A 25,906-nucleotide genomic window follows, 5' to 3' on the forward strand; every position below is an offset into this window, starting at 1 on the left:
CTGGCCATTGCGAAAGCACTCGTAACAAATAGTTGCGCACCACCAACCCGAGTGGATAGTGAATGAATGAATGCATGAATGAGTATGCAACTCCTACTCACTAAATCCACATATCAGTACAGTTCATCTCTAGGATCATCACCGGGGTTTAGTACACTCCAAATGGCACTGCCGCTCTCCCAGCCGCACAGTCCAAGTGAGCATAAGAAACCTCACTATCCGCCTTGCCAATAGTCTGTCAATACCTATCTGGCACGTCGATAGCGGACCCATTCACGAGCTGGTCAAACTCAGCCTAGTATTGACCCCTACCCTCGGGCGAGTAAGGCCAGACCCCCTCCCAACCGACCACGACACAGTGGGAGACATGGCCTCCTGGTATTCGGCACTCGGGCGCTCATGTATCCACTCGGTCTCGACGTTGGGGCGTCTCCTGGCCACGGAGGTTTAGGAATTTTCACCCAGAGACATCTATGGCGCCCGTATGCTAGAACCAAACATTTTCGGTGTCCTATTTGGCCATCCACGATATGCCTGTGGAGGCTACGGCCCTAATGTCGCTAGGGCATACAGTAATCATAATGCGAGATGCATGAGTCATACAATCCAGTCATGCATCAGTCCTGCACATACCGCGTGCTCATGTGAGATAACCTCCACCTATCAGGGAGTCTCATAACAACATGCTGAATGACATATGCAATGATCAACCACCTCTCATCACAAACATGCAGATGATGCGTATGGGCATGTATCATGATGCTATGCCGCCACATACTCATAACCGGTATCCACAACCATCATCGATAATCGACCTCGACCATGTGGACATTTAACCAACATTGCCCCCAAGGAATGGCCTACATAGAGTCAAACATATAATGGGCCCACGGCCTCACACAAGGGCCTAGTATACAACACAATGGGTCTTACTCAAGGGCCACATATACACAACAGGTGGACCCTGCTCATGGGCCTAATACATATCACGATGGGCCTTGCCCATGGGCCTCAAATACAGGACATGTGGGCCTTACACATGGGGCTTGAATACATCAAATGGACCATGCGTCATAGGCTTAATACATATCACAATGGCCCTCAACTACGGGTCACATATACATCATATAGGTCTCGACAATCGGCCTCGACAAATCGACACCGATAATCTACATCGATAATTAGCACCGACAATCAGCATCGATAATCAACACCGACGACCGGTCACATAGACAAGACTGGGTCCATAGATGAACATCTGATCAACCATAATATAAAGATCAGCCCTCGGCCGTGGTTATATCAAATCTGGTAGCATGGAGCCATCCGTCCGTGGTAAATGGGGCCCACTTATTTAGGTTAACCCACGAAGAGAATGATGAGAATGGGCCTGCTAAGGCCTAAGGAAGGGTCACAATGTGGACATCTAACCATCACTGCCCAGTAATGTGGACATTTAACCATCATTGCTCCCAAGGAGTGGTCCACATAGAGTCAAACATAAGGTGGGCCCAAATATCCAACAAGTGGGCCTCAAATAGTCATCACAGGTGGGCCTTACACATACAGCACGTGGGCCTACGCATCACGGTGGGTCGATACATTGGGCCTTACCATTGGGCCTAATATACACATCACGGTGGGTCGCATCATTGGGCCGCACCAATGGGCCTCATACAATTCAAGTCGGGCCTCAATAAATGGGTCGGAAATATATCACAATAGGCTACGACATACAGGCCAGAAATACGTTGCAATGGGCCGCACTAATACATCAAGGTGGGCCTCTTTATATGGGCCGCACCAAAAATCATTTCAATAGTTGTAGGTATAACATGTGTATCACTACACCCATGGCCCACGTATGATGATCAGCACTGGTACAAACAAATCCATGTAAATCGGCTCCAACCAAACATTGTCAAGCACTATCCCAACATTATGGATGAGGTGGATACAAAATACGAACATCTAGGCGGGGCGCACAAGTGGACGGTGTGGGTGAAGTACACACAGCATGGTGGGCCTGTACAGTGTAGGCGGGCCCAGCACATGCAGCAAGAGGGCCCTGCACCATCAAGATGGGTAGATGGTGCGGATATACAATACATTTATCATGGCAGAATCACACATTGAAAAGGGCCTTATATACATCATATTGGGCCTCGACCCATGAGCCCCAAATACATCTAATGGGCCGCAACACAGGGACCTCATATATAACAAGGTGGGCCTTAACAATGGGCCATAAATATGGTAAGTGGGCCACACCACATGGCCACGTGTATATCAAATGAGCCACACTCAAATATAAGTGGTGATAATGATTTCCACTACTAAAATTTCCAAGGCCCGCCATAACATTTATTTCTCATCCAATCTAATCATAAGATCTCAAGGATTTCAAAGATAGTCGTTCAATCCTCACCGTGCACTATGGCCTACTTGATAAATAAATCTGTCTTATTTTCGTCCCAAACCTAAAAATCATTTTTTTTCAAAAATGGTTGGACGGTTAGATGAAACACATGTCCCATAGGGATGGAAGGTATAGATAAGTCACATATTCCGTGATAGAGGTCCACAATTGCGGACACAACACATACATAAATGGGTCTTAAGTAAGACCCACCAAAATGTTTACTTTCCACCCAACCTAGGGCCCAACATACTGTCCATCCAAACTGGGGCCAACATGATGTTTATTTTTTTCCATCCAAACTGGTCATAGGGTCACATGGGCCTAGGGCCCACTGCAATATTTATTTGCATCCAACCTGTTGATAAGGTCATATAGACCTGGGGGCCACCATAATGTTTATTTCCATTCAAACCTGTTGATAAGGTCATACAGACATGGGGCCCACTACAACATTTATTTTTCTCCCAACCTGATGATAGAGTCACACGATCATGGGACCCACTGAAATGTTTACTTGCATCCAATCTGTTGATAAAGTCGCATGGGCCAGGGGCCCACTGCAATGTTTACTTACCATACAACCAGTTTATAAGGTCACGTGGGCCTTTGGCCCATTGTAATATTTATTTGTACACCAAACTTTCGGTACGATTATGTGGTCCTGGGGTCCACCGTGATGTAGTTCACAAATCCAACCCATTCATTACGTGTGTCCCACCAATTTAAGGGTCCAAACCGAGTTTCAGGTGGATCCAAGCTGCACGTGGATCCCAGCAGTTGATTTCATGTGGCTTGGCATACCACCGCATGAAAGGTGATGGTGTGGGCCATCTAACAACTTTTTATGACTTATTTTTGGAATCAACGCATCATAAAAGGGGACCTATGAAATGAATGGCATAGATGTAGAACATACATCATGGTAAGGTCCACAATTGGGGGCCAAGGGGGCCTCCCTATTTAACGTTGGACGTCCAGGAGTCTGGACGTCAAGGTATACATGCATATATAGATATATAATTTTTTTTTCTTTTATCCTAGGTGGGACCCACATTAATCAGATCTACTCCGTCCATTATATGTGTCCCATAAACTTAGAGGTCCAAACCAAGTTTCAATCACATCCAAAACTCAGGTAGGCCCCACCAAATGATTTTATATGCTTAGGCATGTTTTCACATGATTTTAGATGGTGTGGCCCGACCGAGTCTCGCATAAGGTTGATTTTTGGGATGGACATCTGAATTGTGGGGACCCATCAAATTCATGGTGTCGATGGTCGAAACACATCATGTTGGGGCCCACAACTAGGGCCGTGCGGCCCTGCCAGAACGTCCGCCCGCCAGCCGCAGGCAGCGCCTGCACGTACTGACAGTGGCAGCGCTGCTGCTGCTGCTGTTGGATGTTTTTTTTTTTTTTAAATGTCGTTTTCTCACAGATTTTCATAGGTGGGGCCCTCATCAGAAAAATCCGCTCCACTCATTGGCTTCCATACCCCAAGACCATCCAAACAAGCCCGATATGTAGAATATTTTTGACGAATAAAAACATTTAGGCTGATTTTAACGGTAAACATTATTATTTCCTATGGTATGGCCCGCTTGATTGTCAGATCAGCCTCATTTTTTGGTTCAACGCCTAAAATGAGCTGAGAAGTCAAATGGACGGCTTGGATTTTATACATACATCAAGGTGGGGTCTGCATGAGCAGCCCACCCCAAAGCACTCTTCCTTGTTTCTTTTTTTTTTTTTTTATCACCATAACAGTACACGCACTCCACGATGGCCGCTTCGTGTCCAGCGTCCAGGGGACGCTGGACAGCATGAATATAACACAATCATCATGGTGGGTCCCACGTATAGGTGGCCCACGTGTCATCAGGGTGGGTCCCACATGAGCGTGGCCCACCGTTCTTAAATCAATCTGATGTTTGTGTGTTTCCACCACCATAAGGTAAGGTCCACATGATTTGGATGGTTTGGGTGAAACATACCTCAAGGTGGGGTCCATCCAAGTGGGCCACACGTCACACCAAAAAAAAAGAGAAGGAGGAAGAAAGGGCACCCACCTCATGATCCTCTTAGACTTCTTCCACCAACACGATTTAAAGCTCCAAGAAAACGATTCTGACGGTTGAGATGGACTTTGGATGGTGGAGATGGAAAGTAAGAAGGTGGGCCACACATGGCATTCTCTCATGGAGGTGGACGTTGGCTCTCATGGTTGCTTGGAATGGAGAGAAGTGAAAGAGAGAAATGATGTAAGGGAGTGCTGGGAGAGAGGGATGGTGAGGTGATGGGAATTAAGGAGTTTGACTTATGGGGAAAAGGGAAGGTAAGGTGGTAGGGTAAGGTGATGTCACCCCTAGGGTGACATCATAGTAATTATGTATGCAGGAAAGTACAACAACAGGGATAGGTGGGTCCCGCGATCAAGCAATCAATGGCCGCGATAATGCACGGGTCGGATCTCATAATCTGAGCGTCGCATTGACGCACGAGACGCATCGTTGGAACCGCGACGATGGTGCGGTTGCAATGATATAGGTCTCGGCTTGAGTCGGCTCGGATTTACAGGATATGACCCAAGAGCGTGCGCAAATGCTACCTGCGGGTCGTTGAAATTCGACTGGGAGGACCGTGAAAATTTACGAAACAGTACCGGCGAGAATACGGGTCTTACAATTAGGACTTGATTTTCGAGGTAGTTGTCAAGTTCAGTACTGCGGTCATAACTGTATAGTTTTGTAGTAATCGGACTTTCGACGTGCTGTCCAGGTCCGATACGGAGTTTCAAGGTGCTCCCCAGAGCAACTGGGTTTAGGGATTGATCCTAGATTTCAGGGTAATGCAGTGTTAACGATTCTACACATTTTGAGTCTTGCAGTTCGTGTTTATAGTGATCAGTGCTAATTTCACAGGTAATCTAGTTCAGCACTAGATAATTCTCGTCTATTTCTAAAGGATTTGGTACTTAGTGATTTCTGCCTGAGGTGGTACTCAGGTCTTTGTATGGATTTTTTTCCGAGACGTTACAAAAACACTAGCAGATAATACTATTGATGCATGTACCACCGCGAATGATACATTAGATGAGACATAGTTGACCATGTTGATGGCACCTCGTACTTCTAGTTGTCAGATGGGCAGGCTTGGGCAGAATGCCTCACCTCTCTTATTTATTTTTTATTTTTACATTATGAGGATTTGTATTTTAGAGTCCCTAATTGGGTGAACTCCGTTAGTTGTTTTGTTTAATGTTTATTGTGGCTTGTATAGTTCACATTTGGATGTACACTACTTTTAGAATTGTACATTTGAATATTAGCCATCTATTTTTGGGTTTAGTTATCTTTGCTTAACTTTTGGTGTTGCTGATTTAAAGTTACTCTAATTGTTGATCATGAGTGAACGATAACCGGACTGCGTAGGCATATGGGAACTCGCCCACGTGCATTTTTGTTAAGTTCACACTCGAGAACTTGTGATAGGAGTCTTCATACTAGGGTGCCAATTTTTGAGGCTTGACAAACCGATTGTGAGTTTTTCATTTGTTTGATTTACACTGACATTCTGAAAAGTCATTTATCGTGGAAGGTACAAGGTAATCCATATTCGGAGAAAGAATCCCATCATTCGATTACTTCCTGATTGTTATCAAATTTTGCAAATGGCTGAGTAAGTGACCAATCTTTTCAGAATTTAGTCATATATGTTCATATTGGACGCATCTATTTACTTTGGCGCATGGGATCAAAGTTGATTCATTTAAATTGATCCATTACATGAATTTTAGCAAGCCCACATTACAAAAAAAAAAAAAAAAAACCAACAACGAGAGACCAATAAGTGGGACCCTTCTTGATGTATCACCCACATCCACTCTACGTCTCATATTATCTCCCTCATGTTCTCTTTGGAGCATAAAAGTTAGGCTGATCCAAAGCTACAGTGGTGAGGCACACTAAGTAAGATTATGCTTAAAACCTTTAAAATCAAGTGGTGAGCCCGACATTACCTTTGAACAACTTGTTTTTAATGACAGGCGTCCAATACCAAATAGTTAGTTTTAGTTAGGAAAAGGGAGCGGACTAGGTGTGGCCCGGTCTCGCCCAATATGGTGCGACCTCTACCGTAGGGTCCATCTTAATATATGTATTCTACATCCATGCCATCCATCCATTTTTCTTGATAATTTTATGACATAATCTTGAAAATGAAGTAAATAAAGATCTCAGGTGGACCATACTATAGGAAACAAACCCACCATTGTAACAATTATTTGCCATCATAAGAGCACACGAACTTGGATGAAGGGGAAAAAAAGAAGAAGTAAATATTAGCTTGATCCAAAACTTTTGTGGCCTGCAAGAAGTTTTTAATGGTCAATCACCACTATTTCCTATGGTATGGTCCACCAAAGATTAGGATCCGCTTCATTTTTGGGACCATAAAATGAGTTGTCAAAACGGATGGACGGCATGGATATAAAATACATACATCAAAGTGGCCCAAGTCAGGGTCGCACAATCTTGGGTGAGGCCGGGGCCACACTTAATCTTCTCCCATCTGATCCACCCATGTACTGGCAATAGGCTTGATGGCTTACATTTCAAAATACAACTCAGGAAACAATCACATCCGTCCCCGATCGAATAGGAGTCCTATCAACATAAACGTTTCGGGTAATTGAAAAGAACCCAAACGGATTGCAAGGCGTAGGTTTTTATTTCCAACATCACTTTAGTGGAGAAGATCAGATGGATATGACTGTTTATCACTTTAGTGGAAAAGATTAGATGGATATAACCGTTTAATAGGAATGATTTTTGATATATAAACCATCCATTGTATGGCCTTGCATATGGGCAGACCCGATTTCCACGTCAACCCGTATCCTATGGAGAGATGGGTAGTAGGGCCGGCTAAAAGTGGGGCAGGTTGGGCAGGTTGGTGCTTAACCCTAGCCCCACCCAAGGTTCCTATACCTCAACCCTAAGCCAACCCAACCCAACCTCAGGTTGGGAATTATCAACCCAAGCCGAACCCAAGCGGGCTTAGTCGGGTTGGTCGGGCGGATACATGCTAATTTTTTTGTTATTACATTAGTCTATTATATTTTCAATACACGTTTTATTTTTTCTACGTATGATTTTATTAATTATATATATATATATAATTATTTATCGTAAAAAACTTCATTTTTTTCTAAACAAATAAGCTAAATATATAGAACAACTACTCCTTTAAAAGTTATGTTGTGTCGCTCGCAATCTATTTAGGAGAGAGAAATATGGCGTATCTTGTTGGCTCGAGTCATCGAAAACAACATGGACCAATGAAATGCAAAATTTCATGTGCCTTCAACACATACAATCCGCACTCGATTATAATTTATAAGTAACTTATATATATCGATCGAGTTCGAGTTGGGTCGGGCAACTCAAGACCCCAACTCAAGCCTGACCCAACTTTAATCAGGTTGGTGTTTGTATAACCCAAACCTGAGACAGAACCCGATACATCCCGCCCGAGCCTAACCCAATGTCGGGTTGGTCACGGGTCAGCTGGGTTGAACCTGACCGACTTTCAGCCCTAAGTAGGGGTGGTAATGGCCCGAGTAACCCAGCCCTAAGAGCTAGGGCTTTAGCCAATAAACTTGGCTCGAGGGCTAGGCTAGGGCTTTATATCTAAACACATTATTCGGGTTGGACTCTGGGCTATTCATCGTTGGCCCTGGCTTAGACCAATCTGAATAGTGGGCTTCGTTCAAACTTCAACCCTTGGGCAAAGTTAAGTGGGCCAAGCCCTAGACCTCCAGAGCTAGGTCACACAGCTGGGCCAGGCAGCCATGCCCTACCTAGTAGCTTGCCTGACCAATGAGCCCAACCTAGCTTTGTCCATAGCTTAGACTTACTAGCTTGACCATGGGTTGGGTTTGGACCTCAAATCAGTTTAGTTAGGCTTGGGCTCCAATCAATTTAGGCCAACCTGACTTGGGCCTGCTCGAACCACTTGATATTTAAGGCTAGGCAACCCATCTATCTTGAATGTAGACCACTCACTTCATTATTTTGAAATCTCCATTTTCTGCGCATGCACGATCCACTTAACCCACCTGCAGATTGAGAAAATTCAAGTGGACAATCTTAACCTTTTGATTTGTGGCCTACAAGATAGATGGTTAAGAAGAGAGATACAATAGTAGTCCGCATTCAAATGAATAAGGTCCCAATATTTTTCTTAGAGATCCATTCTTGAGAGATTTTTGGAGCATGTTCCATCCCCAATGGAATTCAACAGATTAATGGTGTGGATTACATAACCATGGGTCCCAGTTATCCAAATTAAAAACTCTAATATACACCGTCGAAGATGTAGGCCACGTATCCTACAATTCGGCTCACACACAGATAGGGCTAAGTACATCCTCTGGGGAGTCAATTGATGCTCAGCAGACTGATGTTCCAAGTACCGGGACCCACCATAGAGAGGTCTGTTGCGCAGCACGCCAACAAACTAGTGAACCAAGATCCAATCTCCGGTCTCACCCACAAATGATAAACAAGGAAAAATATAATCTAAAAGTAGAATCAAAGCATTCCAAACAAACCACAAGACAAGATATACGTGGAAAAATCTCAATAAGGGTAAAAAACCACTGATGCAAACTTCCACTATGAAGAGAAATGAAGATTACAAGCAATATACTAATCTTTTTATGCTCCCATGCACAATAATAACCCTTAGCCTAACTTAAAAAACCCTTCCTTATACCCTAAAATAACCCTAGGAACCCCTATTTATAGTTTAGGCAACTTCCCTTTCGCACCCTTGCGAAACCGCTTCAAATTTTCGCAGTCCGTGTGAAATCCGAGTAAGATTTTGCGTAGCCTCGACTAGTCAAGTAGGCTCCTCGACTGGTCGAGCATACCCTCGATCAGTCGAGCATCACGGACCAAAAATCAATATTCATTGCTGGACTTTGAGTCAAGCAGACACTCGACTGGTCGAGTAGTGCTCCATATGTGGCTCCACTTCTCAACAATCTCACACTTGGAGACACATCGCTATAAACCTTCGTCTTCTACATCCGGAGTGCACTACCTCCCCGTCTTCAAGCCTGAAGACCAATCAATGCTGAACAGAGCTTTAGCTTCTCCCATGTGACCGCATTGATCAACATATCTACAGGATTCTCACTTGTATAGATCTTCTCCAAAGCAATCGATCCATCTTCCAGTAACGAACGTATGAAGTGATATCTGATATCAATATGCTTGGTCCTTGAATGAAAGGCTGAATTCTTAGCCAAGTGTATTGCACTCTGACTGTCACTGTACAGCTTGCAATCTGTTTGCTTCTTTCCCAATTCTTCTATATAACCTTGCATCCACACCATCTCCTTGCACGCTTCTGTAGCTGCAACATATTCTGCTTCCGTTGTACTGATAGATACTATCTTCTGTAACTGAGAGACCCAACTGACTGCAGCACTACCCAGAGTAAAGACATAACCTGTAGTGCTTCTTCTGCTGTCGATATCTCCTGCCAAATCTGAATCTACGTAGCCTTGTAGCTTGATTTTCGATCCTCCATAACACAGCCCTACATCCGTAGTATCTACCAGGTATTTAAGGATCCACTTCACAGCTTCCCAATGTTCCTTCCTGGGGTTGTTCATGAACCTGCTAACAACTCTCACTGCTTGAGCAATGTCTGGCCTCATGCTCACCATATCATATATGAGACTCCCAATAGCTGATACGTATGGGACTTTAGTTATGTAATCTCGTTCCTCCTACATCTTTACACCTTGCTCCTTAGAAAGCTTAAAGTGGTTGGCCAATGGAGTGCTAACCGGCTTAGCACCTCCTATACTGAATCGATCAAGTACCTTGGCTATGTACTCTACCTGTGACAAAACTAGTTTCTTGTTTTCCCTGTTACGCTTTATCCTCATGCCTGGGATTTATTTTGCAGCTCCTAAATCCTTCATGGCAAATTCTCTAGACAGTTGTCTTTTGAGATCTAAGATGTCCTTCATGCTTGATCCGACCACAAGTATATCATCAACGTACAGAAGAAGGATGATGTACGACGTATCAAACTTCTTTAAATAGCAACAGTGGTCTGCATGAGATCTCCTAAGACCGTTTTTCGATATGAAACTGTCGAACTTCTTGTACCACTGCCTCATGGCCTACTTCAGGCCATATAGACTCTTCTTCAGTCTACACACCTTGTTCTCCTTCCCTGGTGCCATGAATCCTGTCGGCTGATGCATTATATCTCTTCTTTAAGGTCCCCATGAAGAAAGGTTGTCTTAACATCTAGCTGCTCTAGATGTAAGTCCTCTGTAGCCAATATACTAAAGACCATGCGAATCGTAAACATTTTCACCACTGGTGAGAATATTTCAGTGAAGTCGATACCTGCCTTTTGTTGGAACCCTTTCACAACCAGTCTAACTTTGTACCGTTTCAAACCATCGTGCTCCTCCTTCAGTCTGTAAACCCACTTGTTATGAAGAGCTTTCTTACCCTTAGGTAGAGTGATTAGCTCCCACGTATGATTTGACTCAAGAGAGTCCATCTCATCATCCATGGCTTACTTCCACTTAACTCGTGTATTTGACTGTAATGCCTCTTTAAAACACTCTGGTTCACCATTATCTATCAGCAGTAGATAATGTAAGGAAGGTGAGTATTGGACCGTGGGTCTCCTCTCCTGAGTAGACCTCCTCACAACCGGTATCTGCGGCTTTGCCTCATAATGCTCCTGTGCATGATCATCCTGTGGCACTATAATACCCGTGTCTCATAACTCTTCCAACTCTACGAATTCTTTTTCATTAGCCTTGTTTTGTTGCTCATTGTCCTTATGCATCACCTTTTCATTGAAGATTACGTCTTTGCTTATATGATTTTCCTGTTTTCTATATCCCAAAAACGGTAGCCAAAATCATGCTGCTCATAGCCTATAAAAGTGCACCTCTTGGACTTCGCATCCAACTTGTTTCTATACTCTACATCAATGTGAATATATGAAGTGCAACCGAACACTCTAAGATGTGCAAGTTTCACTTTTTTTTCCAGTCCATGTTTCTTATGGTAGTCCACCATCCAATGGTGTTGAGGGACTTCTATTGATGAGATATGCGACAGTGTTGAGGGTTAAATATTGCATATCAAACCTCGGTTATTACTTGATTTTACGAACATGATAATGTTTAATGTCTTATTTTAATCGTGTTTGTGTTGCAAGGTGACTCTAGGAGCTTTGACTAGAAAAGGGTACATGTGAAAGACATCAAGATGAGAATGAGGTGCATCAAGCACCCCCGCCTCGTACTTTATGAGATTATTTACAACCGGTGGGGGTGAGTACGCCCTCATGCATGGTTTTTCCTGAGAATGCAAGACACATGGATATTAAGCCAAGGGTGATCCAACTCCTTCTTAAACTTCATGGGCTTGAGTCAGAAAATCCATATTTACATTTGAAAGAGCTTGATGAGATCATAACTACTTTATACTTTCCTAATGTGTCTGATGACATGGTCAGGTTGAAACTCTTTTCCTTTTCTTTGAAAGAGAAATCTAAGACGTGGTTACATTCACTACGTCCTCGATCTATTGGTAAAAAGAATGACATAACAGGCAGTATTCACAGCATCTGCCCAAAACGTCTTAGACAACCCTACATGCAACTTCATACTCCTGGCGCACTCAAGAACGATCTTGTTAATTAATGCGCTCAGCTATATCGTTTTGCTGTGGTGTCCCTGGAGTCATTTTCTGATGTTTGATTCCATTTGCTTCACAATACTCCTCAAACCTCTTATCACAATATTTTTCCCCATTATCTGATCTGAGACATTTTACTGTTTTACTTGTCTCATTTTCTACCATTACTTTTCACTTCTTAAATACATCAAATACATCAGATTTATGCTTTAAGAAATAGACCCACAGTTTTCTACCAGCATCATCAATAAAAGAAACAAAATAACGTAGGCCACTAAGAGATGATACCCGTGCCGGTCCCCATACATCAGTGTTTACAAGCTCTAACAGATACATCTTTAGGTGTGTACAAGCTCTAACAAATGCGTCCTTAGAATGCGTCCCGTCTTCTTGAAACTTACCCTCTTCTTCTTACCATATATGCAGTCCTCGCAGAATTTCAAGACAATAGACTTTAGCCCTTATAGCTTCCCTTTTGACAATAACACTTTCATCCTCTTCTCACTCATATGTCTCAACCTCTGATGTCATAACTGCCCATTCATTTCAGTTGATGCGACTATGAGTGAACTATATGATCCTGAAATCACGTACAAAATGCTTTCCTTTTTGCCTCGAGATATCATCAAGGCACCTTTTGTGATCTTCCAGGAATCATTGGTGAATGTTGTCACATATCCGGTATCGACCAACTGCCCTACTGAGATCAAGTTCCGTTTCAAACTCGGCACATGTCTGACATCCTTCAATTTCAAAATCGTTCCGTCTTTCTGACTCATATAAACGTCTCCTTTTCTAACAATACTGCATGGCTCATCATTACCCAGGTAGACTTTCCTGAAGTCACCTGATATATAATCATGCAGAACTTCCTTACACGAAGTGGCATGAAACGAAGCACCTGAGTCTGACCCAAGACTCATTCCTCGCATCAAGAGACAAGATCAACACTTCTATGTCACTCTCCTCAGATAGATTCATTGAATCCTTCTCGCCTTGAGAGCTTCCTTCTTGTTTCTTAAGCGCTCTGCAATCATGTTTCATGTGCCCCTTCTTCCCGTAATGCCAACACCTGTATTTGTCTTTAGGTCTCTTGGACTTCTTCCTCGACTTAAAACGTCAGTGTTTATTGCCTCCTTTATTCAGCGATATTCCTCTTCCTTCAACGTTTAGAGTATTCCCTGAATCCCCTGAACCTCCCGATGTCTTTCTTTTAGATTCTTCGCTGAGAATTAGACTGGCCACTTCATCGAATTTCAGTTTTGTCGATCTTGAAGAATTACTCACAACAATCACTAAACCATCCCAACTATTTGGCAAACTGGACAAGATCAATAATGCCCTGACCTCGTCTTTAAAAATAATGTCAATGGATTTCAATTGACTCATGACTGTATTGAACATGTTTAGATGTTCAGCCATGCTCCCACCATCTGACATCTTTATGTTGAATATCCGTTTCATAAGATGAACCTTGTTGAACGCTGAGGGTTTTTCATACATCATAACTAGAGCCTGCATTAATTCTTTTGTGGTCTTCACCTTGGATATATTGAAGGCGACGCTCTTAGACAAAGAGAGTCGAATCGTTCCTAAAGCCCTTCGATCCAATAAAAATCATTCATCATCTGTCATCTTTTCTGGTTTCTTCTCTTTTCTTCCTAGAGGAATATAGAGGTCCTTCTGATACAGATAATCCACCATCTGCATCTTATAGAAGGCAAAGTTTGAACCATCAAACTTCTCAATTCTAGTCTTCCGTTCTTCTGTTATCGCTCCCACTTGAACTAAACCAATAACTTTGATACCAGTTGTTGCGCAGCATGCCAACAACGCTAGTGAACTGAGATCCAATCTTCGGTCTCACCCACAAAAGATAAATAAGAAGAAATATAATCTAGAAGTAGAATCAAAGCATTCCAAACAAACTACAAGACAAGATATACGTGGAAAAACCCCAACAAGGATAAAACCCACGGATGTAAACTTTCACTATGAAGAAAAATTAAAATTACAAGCAATATACTAACCTTTTGATGCTCCCATGCACAATGATAACTCTTAGCCTAGCTTAGAAAACCCTTTCTTATACCCTAAAATAACCCTAGGAATCCCTATTTATAGTTTAGGCAACTTCCCTTTCGCACCCTTGCGAAACCGCCTCAAATTTTCGCAGTTCATGTGAAATCCGCGTAAGCTTTTGCGTACCCTCGACTAGTCGAGCAGGCTCCTTGACTGGTCAAGCAAGGACCTCGACCGGTCGAGCATCACGGGCCAAAAATCAATATTCATTGCTGGACTTTGAGTCGAGCAAAGACTCGACCGGTTGAGTGGCGCTACCAAATATGGCTCCACTGCTTAACAAGGTCATTACTGGAATATCAGACTGATTTTATGATCCTAGCCAATGATTTATGGACATTTGTTTTTTGAATATGGAACATTGACAATTTCCATCTTAACCATCCGTTAGATGTTGCCCGATCAGCCATTTAGATAATCATATCAATGTAACTGTTTGTCGGTTAACCCACCTGAAGCGGGCCACACAATTTGTATATTGATGGACCACTGTACGATTGAAGACCATTGTGATTTTGGATCACTAATTGCAGTTCTTGGATCTCAAATGTACATGGGAGACCCTTGGCGATTTGGACCGTTCATCCAGTGGGCATAAGGTGATGGCTCATACCTCATGATGCAAAAGATCAACCCACCAGGACAATCCTGACCATTTATTTTTTAACAATGCCTTGTTTGCTGAAGGTTAACAGTGGATTTTAGTATATTTAACAAAGCATCAATGTTTTTTTCACACATCATCAAAGTCTCTTAGTCCAACATCCAATCAGAGAACAAACGAACAAAGCAAGAAAGATTCACCTGTGGCCCACCAGGAGTATTTGCATCATCCCAACAATCCTGTTTTCTTTCCCAATCCAATGGCTATGATGTATAGAACGACACAGCAGCCTACAATCCCGAAGGCCATCTCGACGAATTGTGGTTGTGTAGCGTCAAATATTTTGATTTGGATGTTCATGCTCAATACGGCCATCGTAATATCGGCCAAGGTTAGTACCACGATGGCTGTATTGATCATCACTGCCATCTGCAGGAGCTTATTCTGTTTGTCATCCAACGTGAGGTTTACATAATCCTCGGTGTCGTCCACGTACTCCCGCAGCTTCATTAAAAGAGAGGAGGAAATGTGAATAGTAGTAATCACAGTCATGTGATCGAATAAGAGAAATAAATAAATACACCATGTTGATGATTCATCGGGCCATATGTTCGTTCATCTGGACCATATAATGTATAGTTCTTCTCATTGATAAGGCTTTGTCCAAAATGTACACCCATTAGAAGTCAATAAACTTCTGAATGTTGATTCAACAGTTTATGTGGTGTTTGGGTTTATGGTCCATTCAAGAGGCAGTCCATCCATTGGATGTTCCTGATTCAATATAGATTGTCCCTTTGAGGAATAATAACACCATCTACTGCACTGTGACTGTGCCCCATAATTAACCAGACCATTCAATCTACGTTTACCTCCTGAATAGGCCAACTCCAAGCATGACATCAAGATAACGATCCTACTTATCATATACATGGAAATTTAATCATGGACAGTTAGAAAAACCAATACCATACCCATATTAAATGATCCAATAGAACAGATGATGAAAAAGATCCTTTTAGGATGGAATGCATGGCTTAGATGGCAGTTCTAGGATGGCATGCTGGAGTAGCGTATTGAAGAGGAATTATAGATTCCTGATGCATAAGGAAGTTTACAGTTTCCTGATCTGCACGTCTCTGCAAGTGGGGCCCATGGTTTGACATTCCAAGTTATTGATCTGATGGGCCTCCCTGTGAATGTGGATTCCCCAAAAGTCACCCAGATTCGAAGATGCCCCTTGATTAGCAGATTACAGATAGCTAAGAAACAACGCAGCAACAATCAGGAGAAAAAGGGCCAAATACTAGTGGCTAGGATCTTCCAATATGGAATAATTTTGGGTATCCCCACCCATTTTGAGACCCATCAGGTAAATAGTCTAAAATCTGAACCACCAAATCATGGGCCCTACTAGTATGGGTATGTGTCTTGATGCATCAGCGCATGATAATTCATAACATCATCCAAAAACTTAATTGACCAAAAATACCCTTATTATTAGAAAACAAAAGAAAATTAAAAACAAAGACAGGCCATTTCTTTTTGCTCCCCCACTGCACCACAGCCACCCTCTCTGATCCTGTACCACTGCTACCCCTCTCTGCTACACTTCTCCATCACAACTAATGCCATTAGAGCCACCCTACACCTCACCATTCCTTGATGATTTTCCAATCAATGTTGTGGAACTTTGCAAAGAGTGGGACTTTTCTTTCTAGCTTTCAGATGCTAAGGTAACCCACATATATCCAAATTTGTCCTGTTGGTTTGTTCTCTTAAAAACCATCATGTTTTTTGGTGAATAGAACATAGGCATGAGATGCTGCTAACAGTCTAAGTGCAGGCAAGAACACCAGCAGTCCCGTAACATATGACACCTTAAGTATTTGTGCATTAAATGGTTAATATATCATTCCTGGAACATCTTGAACGATCAAAGATTTTGGACGACTTCTTCTTATCGGTCCAAAATCCAATGCCTTTAAACCTTTCTCCAATGATGGGATAGCAACATCGAAGGAGTGTCTCACTTACTGAAGAATGGGATAGTTTTAAAACTCCGTGGTGTTGGGGGCCTTGCACAAAACCTTAGGATCTAGCCTCCCAAATAATACCAAAAGTATGGGATAATAAAATAATAAAATAAATCAAAGTACAAACTACACGACACAAGAGATTTTTACGTGGAAAACCCTCAAAGGGTTAAAAATCACGAGACCTAATCCAGAGCAACAATCCATTATGAAGTAGAACATTACAACCGATTACAAGCACATACCGCTTAGATCAAACCTTTTTCAGTCACGCAAGAGTGGATAAACAATAAGAGAATAAGAAAAACGGAGAGATCTCACCGATCACGAGGACGTAGAAGCGCTGAAATGTCGAGTGCACAGTAGATCACCTCTACGAGCAGAACCTCCCTTCTACAAGCTCTCTCTCTCTCTCTCTCTCTCTCTCTCTCTCTCACACACACACACACACACACACCTTTGATAGCCCTAAACCCTTTAGCAAATCTTTGCAAAGCTTTAGGAAACTCCCTTGCATTACCTAGAAAAGCCCTAAGAACCCCTATTTATAGTTTAGGCAACTCCCTTTCGCACCTCTTGCGAAACTGCCTCAAATTTTCGCAGTCCGCACAAAATCTGGACTCAAATCTCCGTAACCTCGACTAGTTGAGCAGGGTCCTCGACCTGCCGAGCCGCCCACTCAACCGATTGAGCACCTCCCTCGACTGGTCGAGCACCTCGGAGTTCCGAAACTAAAAGCTCGTTGGACTTTAAGTTGAGCGCCATTCAACTGGTCGACCAACACCCTCGACCAGTTGAGTGAAGCTCTCGACCGGTCGAGCCATGAGGAGAAATCCCCATCAAATCCCCCCCTTATCGACTCAGAAGGAATCCACATTCTTCAAGCCAGCCCGGTTTCTACAAACCTCAAACTTGCCCTTGAGCAAAGCCTTGGTCATCATGTCTGACCCATTGTCGTCCATGTGAACCTTCTCAAGCTGTAACACCTTCTGTTCTAAAGTATCCCTGATAAAGTGATACCGAATCTCTATGTACTTCGACTTAGAGTGTTGACTTGGATTCTTGCTCAAGTGTATAGCACTTTGACAATCACAATAGACCACGTGCTGCTCCTGCTTCAGGCTAAGTTCCTATAGGAACCTCTTCATCGAAAGCATCTCTTTACATGCTTCTGTGACCGCAATGTACTCGGCCTCTGTTGTCGACAATGCTACGACCTTCTATAGCTTGATCTGTCAAGAGACCGCCCCCCCTGCAAACGTGAACATGAACCCCGATATAGACTTCTTGGAGTCTATGTCACCTGTCATATTTGCATTTGTGTAGCCCTCTAACACAGGTTTTCCCTCACCATAGCATAGACTCAACCTGAATGAGCCTCTTAAATACCGCAGTATCCATTTCACCGCTGCTCAATGCTCTTTGCCAGGATTGTCAAGATATTGGCTGACAATACCAACCGCATATGCTATGCCTGGGTACGTACACACCATAGCATACATCAAACTTCCCACAGCTGACGCATAGGGTATCTTTTACATCTCATCCACCTCTGTCATCGTCTTGGGATACTGCCTGTCGCTCAATCTAAAGTGACCATCTAGTGGAGTACTAACCGGCTTCGCTGCATTCATATTGAACCGCTCTAAGACTTTCTCAATATACCGCTCTTGTGACAGCCAAAGCTTCCTACTGCTTTTATCACGGGTTATCTCCATTCCTAGGATCTGCTTAGTTGGGCCCAAGTCTTTCATCGCGAATGACTTACCCAACTCCTGTTTCAGCCTATCAATCTTCTTGATGTCTTTTCTCATGATGAGCATGCCATCAACGTATAATAGTACAACTAAGAAATCACCATATGAGAATTTGTGCGTGAACACGTAGTGGTCCGACTCTGTTCTGTCATATCCATGCTTTAACATGAACGAGTGAACACACGCGCGTGGAGCTTGTTTCAGCCCCATATAAGTTCTTCTTTAACCTACACACCATATGCTCTTTGCCCTTAACTTCGAACCCTTTTGGTTGGTGCATGTAGATCTCTTCTTCCAATTCACCATAGAGAAAGACAGTTTTAACATCCAACTGCTCTATCTTCATATCTATGCTAGCCGCTAACCCAAGTAACACCCGTATGGATGTCATCTTCACCACTAGTGAGAATATCTCCTCGAAGTGTATACATTTCTTCTGACCAAACCCTTTCACGACAAGTCTGGCCTTGAACTTCGTTTGTGAATTCTCCTGCTTAATCTTCTTTCTGAACACCCACTTGTTGCTCAAAGCTTTCTTGTCCTTAGGTAATTTCACCATATCATAGGTGTGGTTCTTATGCAAAGATTCCATCTTCTCTTACATAGCTTTCAACCACTCCCCCTTATGCTTGTCGGCTAGGGCCTCAGAATAATCTTTTGGCTCTCCCCCATCAATGAGCATAATGTACTCATGCGGCGAGTACCTCTTGAACAGTTGTCTGTCCCTAAATGACCTCCTCACCTGTGGCTCAACAGGTGGATCAGGTGGGGGCTGCTCCCCCGATCCATTTTCTATAGGAACTTCCTCTTCCTCTGTACCTTACTGTACTCCTCAGTCATCAGGCACCGCAGGAGGAGTAACCAGATCCATATCCTCTAGCTCTTCTGAACTAGGCTGCATCTTTTTTGGCTTACAAATGTCTTCAATACATTAGTTTTACAAGAAAACCACATCTCTGCTCTTGATGAGCTTCTTCTTAGTCGGATCCCATAATCTGTAGCCGAATTTTTCATCACTGTACCCTAAGAACACACATTGCCTGATCTTCATATCGAGCTTGGACCTCTCGTCCTTTGGTACGTGAACGGATGCCCTGCATCCAAACACCCTGAGATGATTGTACGATGGATCTTGTCCAGTCCACACCTTCTCAGGTACTTGTCCATTCAACGGGGCTAATGAAGACCTGTTTATCAAATACACTGCTGTGTGCATTACTTCTCCCCAGAACGTCTTGAGCAACTTCACATGGGATAACATGCATCTGATTCTCTCTACAATGGTGCAATTCATTCGCTCAGCCACACCATTATGCTGGGGGATCTTGGGAACTGTCCGTTCATGCCGTTTACCCAGAGACTTACAATACTCACGAAAGTCACCAATGTATTCACCACCATTGTCAGTGCGGATGCACTTTAATGATCTATCTGTCTTTCTCTCGACCATAGCATGAAACAATTTAAACACACCAAAGACCCCGTCCTTGGATTTCAAAGCATAAACCTAAACCCTCCTAGATGCATCATCTATAAAAGTGATAAAATACAATACCCCACCCAAGGTTTTTGTCCTCATAGGACCACAAACATCAGAATAAACCAAATCTAATGCATGCACTTTATTAACATGAGAAGTAGATCTAACAAATGAAACTCTATGTTGTTTCCCTAATAAACAATCAATACAGGTTTTGAGAGGTATACTTGTCACGTCTGGAAGGAGCCGCTTCCTCGCTAATACCTGAAGCCTTTTTTCACTCATATGGTCTAGACGCCTGTACCACATGTCAATAGCTGAATCTTCCGCTGTGCTTAACCCACCCTTACACACACTGACACTTGCCTTGTAAAGGGTGCAACACTTCTTTCCTCTGGCTGCGATCAACGAACCCTTGATGAGCTTCCAGCGCCCACAAGCAAACCGACTTTCATAGCCTTCATCATCTAACCTTCTCGTCAACATCAAGTTGAGGCAAAAGTCTGGAATGTGCCTCACATCCCTGAGAACTAATGTGCAGCCCACATTGGTCTTCATACAAATATCACCGACTCCTACGATTTTCGATATGCTAGAATTTTTCATTTTCACAGTCCCCAAGTCACCTGACTTGTAGCTTGTGAAGAAGTCCCTGTGTGGAGTCACATGAAACGAGGCTCCCGAGTCTATCACCCAGTCGGTGTCCTGAATCGTAGTCGTGAGACAAACATCGTGATCTGCTAAAAGAATAACTGCAACGTCACCATATGAAGCGACTGCAATGGAATCTGATTCATCTTCCCTGTCCTTTCCTTTTCCTTTCTTGTCACTTTTCTTATGACATTCATGCTTGTAATGGCTATTCTTGCCATCATTCCATCATTCAACATCCTTCTTAGTACTCATCTTGCCTCTTGATTTATCTCGGGCCTTCCTGTCCTTTCTTTTCTTTCCTCTCCCTTGATCTTGTATCACAAGGGCCTCTTACTGAGTAGACTCCTGAGACTTCCTCCTTGTCTCCTCACTAAAGAGATAACTAGTTACCTGTTCCATGGATACCTTTCCGTCTGGAGCGGAGTTACTCAGAGGCACCACCAATGTCTCCCAACTATCAGGCAATGAGTTAAGCAATAATAAAGCCTGTAATTCATCGTCCAGGACCATCTTCATAGCGAAGAGCTGATTCAATTTACTGCTGACTTCATTCATGTGCTCAGCCACAGAACCACTGTCTTTGAACTTGAGATTCACAAGTTATCTTATCAGAAAATTTTTATTGCCGGCTGTCTTCCTCTCATACAACCCTTACAATTTCAGTCATAAGCTAGCTGCTAAGGTCTCCGTAGACACATGGTAGAATACGAAATCGTCCAGCCATTGTCTAATAAACCCCACCGCCTTCCGGTCCAACTTCTTCCAATCATCATCTGACATATCCTTAGACTTTGCTGATATGTCTTGAATTGGAGAATACAAGTCCTTGCAATAAAGCAAGTCCTCATCTTAGCCTTCTATGTGGTCCAGTTAGAACCATTGAGGCTGATAATCCTTGATGAGCCATCTTCTATAATTTAGAACCGATCTCACTCCGTTCAACCAATCTGAACTCTCTGATACCACTTTGTTGGGGCCCTTGCACAAAACCTTAGGATCTAGCCTCCCAAATAACACCAGAATTATGGGATAATAAAGCAATGAAATAAATCAAAGCACAAACCACACGACACAAGAGATTTTTACGTAGAAAATCCTCAAAGAGGTAAAAATCATAGGACCTAGTCCAGAGCAACAATCCAATATAAAGTAGAACGTTACAACCGATCACAAGCACACATCGCTTGGATCAAACCTTCTTCACTCATGCAAGAGTGGATAAACAATAAGAGAATAAGAAAAACGGAAAGATCTCACTGATCACGAGGACGTAGAAGCGTTGAAATGTTGAGTGCATAGTAGATCACCTCTACGAGTAGAACCTCGCTTCCACAAGCTTCCTCTCTCTCTCTCACACACACCTTTGATGGCCCTAAGCCCTTTAGCAAACCCTTGCAAAGCTTTAGGAAACTCCCTTGCATTACCTAGAAAAGCCCTAGGAACCCCTATTTATAGTTTAGGCAACTCCCTTTCCCACCTCTTGCGAAACCGCCTCAAATTTCCGCAATCCTCCCTCGACTAGTTAAGCACCTCGGAGTTCCGAAACCAAAAGCTCGCTGGACTTTGAGTCGAGTGCCACTCGACTTATCGACCAGCACCCTCAACCAATCGAGTGAAGCTCTCGACCAATCGAGCCATAAGGAGAAATCCCCATCACGTGGGTCAACTCAACTTGGCCAGATTTCGAGCCGAGTTTAATGTAAACTTCCTAACTAATCGGACTTAGTCGAGTCTCAATAAGACTCATGGAGTTGGCACAAAAACTTGTCTGACTAAATGTCACTCGACATGACTTGGCCGAGTCACTCAGCAGCCAGACTATCATTCTAATAATATAAAAAAGTCAAAAGGCATGGAGATCAAGCCCATAACCTCAGGTGAGTGTCAAACCATGCTCTACCAAGACAACAAGATTGTGAATCTATTTGGTTTCCTCATTTAAATGCTTGCCCTTGTTTTAAATACTCGTTATTAACTTAAACATCACTTAATTAATTTTATTGAGTAGAGTTAAATAAAGATTCAGTCATCTCTTTGAATCTACCTGACCTGGCTGGATATCGAGTTTTTCATCTTTTGAACTATGGAATGTAGTCTAACAAATATAGGAAAATTGCTACACGAGGTGCCTTCTGTTGAATGCTTGATAATAGCATAGAATGATAAACTTTAACTGATGTTGTATCTATTATCCTGTTAATTTATAGCTTTCCTCTATCACCACACGCAACATAAATTTTGTCATTATACTTTCAACAATATTATAGGAGCTTTTTCCTACTGTACGACTCACTTATGAGCCACGCACCTTACTAAGCCCTCCCATTCTTACCTTCCAAGAATACTCCCCTGCTGTACGAACGACTTTTCACAAGTCCAAAATGCCCCTGCTCCAAGAGATGCACCTTCGAAAGCTGAAGGTCGTATCTCCTTCAAAAATTTCACTGATTCTTCTTTCCTCTTCATGATCCTTCATCCTAGCAGAAAAATCCCATTTTCCGATTACTTCTCCCCCCTTTGTAACTGTCCACCCTAGCAGTAAAACCCTTATTTTACTAATTTTTCTCTCCCCTTTTGTGATTGTCCACCTTAGTAGTAAAACCCTCATTTTCGGTGTTCCTTTATCTGGTCAAGTATACACTCGTCACACACACGTCATTTTCGACTTTTGTGAACCCAAGATAGGACAAAAATGCTCCTCCCATCAAAGAAGCTTTGAATGGCAGGTATATTTGAAATCTCTACTTTCTTTTTGTGAACCCCACTGTATTTTATATGATATATCCGCACGGTCCACAATCCACTTTTTAAAAAAAAAACATTGAATGGTATGACATGTCCCAATAAATGAGCAAATTCAATGCTCAAATGGCCCACATTGAGGGTTTTTGAAACAAAGAACGAAGACCGATGTGAAACTGAATGAAGACCGAGTGAAAGAGACCGAGGACCCATTGAGTTAATAGACCGAGGACCCACTGAGTTAAATTGACTGCGAACTAATTTTTGTTGACCGTGAATTGAGTTAAATCTACCGCGAAGTGAATGGAATTAATCGCGGACTAAGTTAACATGACCACGAACTGAGTTAAATCTACCGCGAAGTGAATGGAATTAACCGCACACTAAGTTAAAATGACCGCAAACTGAGTTAAAGCTACCATAAGTGAATGGAATTGACCGTGCACTAAGTTAAAATGATCGCGAAATGAGTTAAATCTACCGCGAAGTGAATGGAATTGACCGCGCACTAAGGGCATGTTTGGCCGGGCGCCGGATATGGGATAACGACATTTTACGAGGGTTATACTATTTACATCCCATCCCCTTTTCTGTTTGGGACGGTGGGATAAAAACCATTCCATCGCACCCTCGTAAACAGTGCCTGGATTCCGCCAATCCCGAGATATAGGTTTTCACCACTGTATAGGGCCCACCAAGATATCAATGAGATATCTACTCCCTCCATCATTTTCACCTACATTCAGCCATGAAGTTGTTTTGAGGCAGCTATAAAGTAGTGAGTGGGGCACACCATGAGAAGTAGTAGAGATGCAAACCCATCCATTTGTGACCATCCAAACACCCTGCTCGATATCCCATGGGCTATCCCAAACCCATAGGATCAACAGACAAACACTGACACCACCATCATTACCTTAAAAATCATTCCATCCCACCTAATCCCATGGGATCGGTTCGGCCAAACACGCCCTAAGTTAAAATGATCACGAACTGAGTTAGAATGACTGCGAACTGAGTTAAATCTACCGCGAAGTGAATGGAATTGACTGAGGATTAAGTGAAATTCGATTCACAACTGCAAGAAATTGACATCTTGACCGAGAACTGCGTGAAATTGACCGATAACCACTTGAAATTGACCGATAATTGTGTGAAATTGACCGATAGTTGCTTGACACTCACTTACCTGTCAATCTAACTTAGTTCGCAGTTATTTTAACTCACTTCGCTATCAATTTCTCTAACTTAAGCTAGTTTGCAGTCAATTTCACTAAGTTCGCGGTCAATTTCATAATGTTCACGGTCAATTTCACGATGTCCGTGGTTAATTTAACTCAGTTCTTGGTTAATTCCATGATGTTCGCGGTCAATTTAACTCAATTCAAAATGTTAATTTGAAGTAGTTATCGGTCAATTTCACAGTCCCCAATCAATTTCACTTAGTCCCCGATCAATTTCACTTAGTCCGCGGTTAAACACAATTAGTTCACTGTCAATTTAACTCAGTGGCCGGTGAATTTCTGTCAGCCCGTGGTCAATTTCAATCAGTTCATGTTCAATTTAACTTAGTTCCTGGTCATTTTTAGTTAGTTCGTGGTCAATTGAAGTGATTTCGTGGTGAATTTTAGTCAGTTCGCAGTCAATTTCATGACGTTCTCGGGCCAAAATGTAAAATATAACTCAAAAAATTGATCGATAACTGAGTAAAATGGCCGCAGACTTGTTGAATTTCACTTATGAGTCGGCCACTTTGACTTAGAATTCGTCAAAATGACCGATAACTGCTTGAAATTGACATCTTTTTGACCGAGAACTTGCAGAAATTTACTTACAAATTCTTGAAATTGACTGATAAATGAGTAAAATAGGCCTAAAACTTGTGGAAATTCACTTATAAGTCTTGCACTTTCATTTGGAATTTGCCAAAAATGACCACCGACTCGGCAAACTAACACTATACTTTATGATTTTTCACTACTACAAGTTAACTTTTACATTATGCTTCATTAAATATTGAATGTTATTGTTGATATAATTTCTAATTCATCCTTGCAGATGACAAACCCATGCGTAAGAGATTTGGTGCTACAGTTCCGTACTTGTCATGTAGATGTTCATTGACATGGTGGTTTGATATCGTGAAGAGTGGTTTGGAGAAGAATGACAGTAGATTAAATATATTTAGGCAGTCCACATTCTCATTTTTACTACACATTACATCATTTAGGTTTATAGGAGCTTTGTTTCACTTACTTATTGAGAGATACAGAGGTAATCTTGTATTCGAGATATAGGGGAACTGTTTAAAATTTTCGGAGATAGACTTCACCCTAATAATAGGTCTGAAGACTAATGACCTCTCCATACCCAATATCTA

At 42.5% G+C, this 25,906-nt stretch overlaps 1 protein-coding gene across 3 annotated transcripts in view; it reads right to left on the reverse strand.

The window, feature by feature from the left end:
- Window positions 1-14,908: 14,908 nt before the first annotated feature.
- LOC131234476 (magnesium transporter MRS2-F-like) overlaps window positions 14,909-25,906 on the reverse strand; it is an 80,610-nt gene continuing 69,612 nt past the window's right edge. For all 3 annotated transcript variants that reach the window (XM_058231385.1, XM_058231387.1, XM_058231384.1), the window contains one exon: window positions 14,909-15,361. In XM_058231385.1, the coding sequence (XP_058087368.1) occupies window positions 15,083-15,361 (279 nt within the window). In that variant the 3' untranslated portion in view covers window positions 14,909-15,082. The remainder of the gene's footprint in view (window positions 15,362-25,906) is intronic.

This window comes from Magnolia sinica, chromosome 19 (assembly GCF_029962835.1).
Source record: "Magnolia sinica isolate HGM2019 chromosome 19, MsV1, whole genome shotgun sequence".
Classification (NCBI taxonomy): Eukaryota; Viridiplantae; Streptophyta; class Magnoliopsida; order Magnoliales; family Magnoliaceae; genus Magnolia; species Magnolia sinica.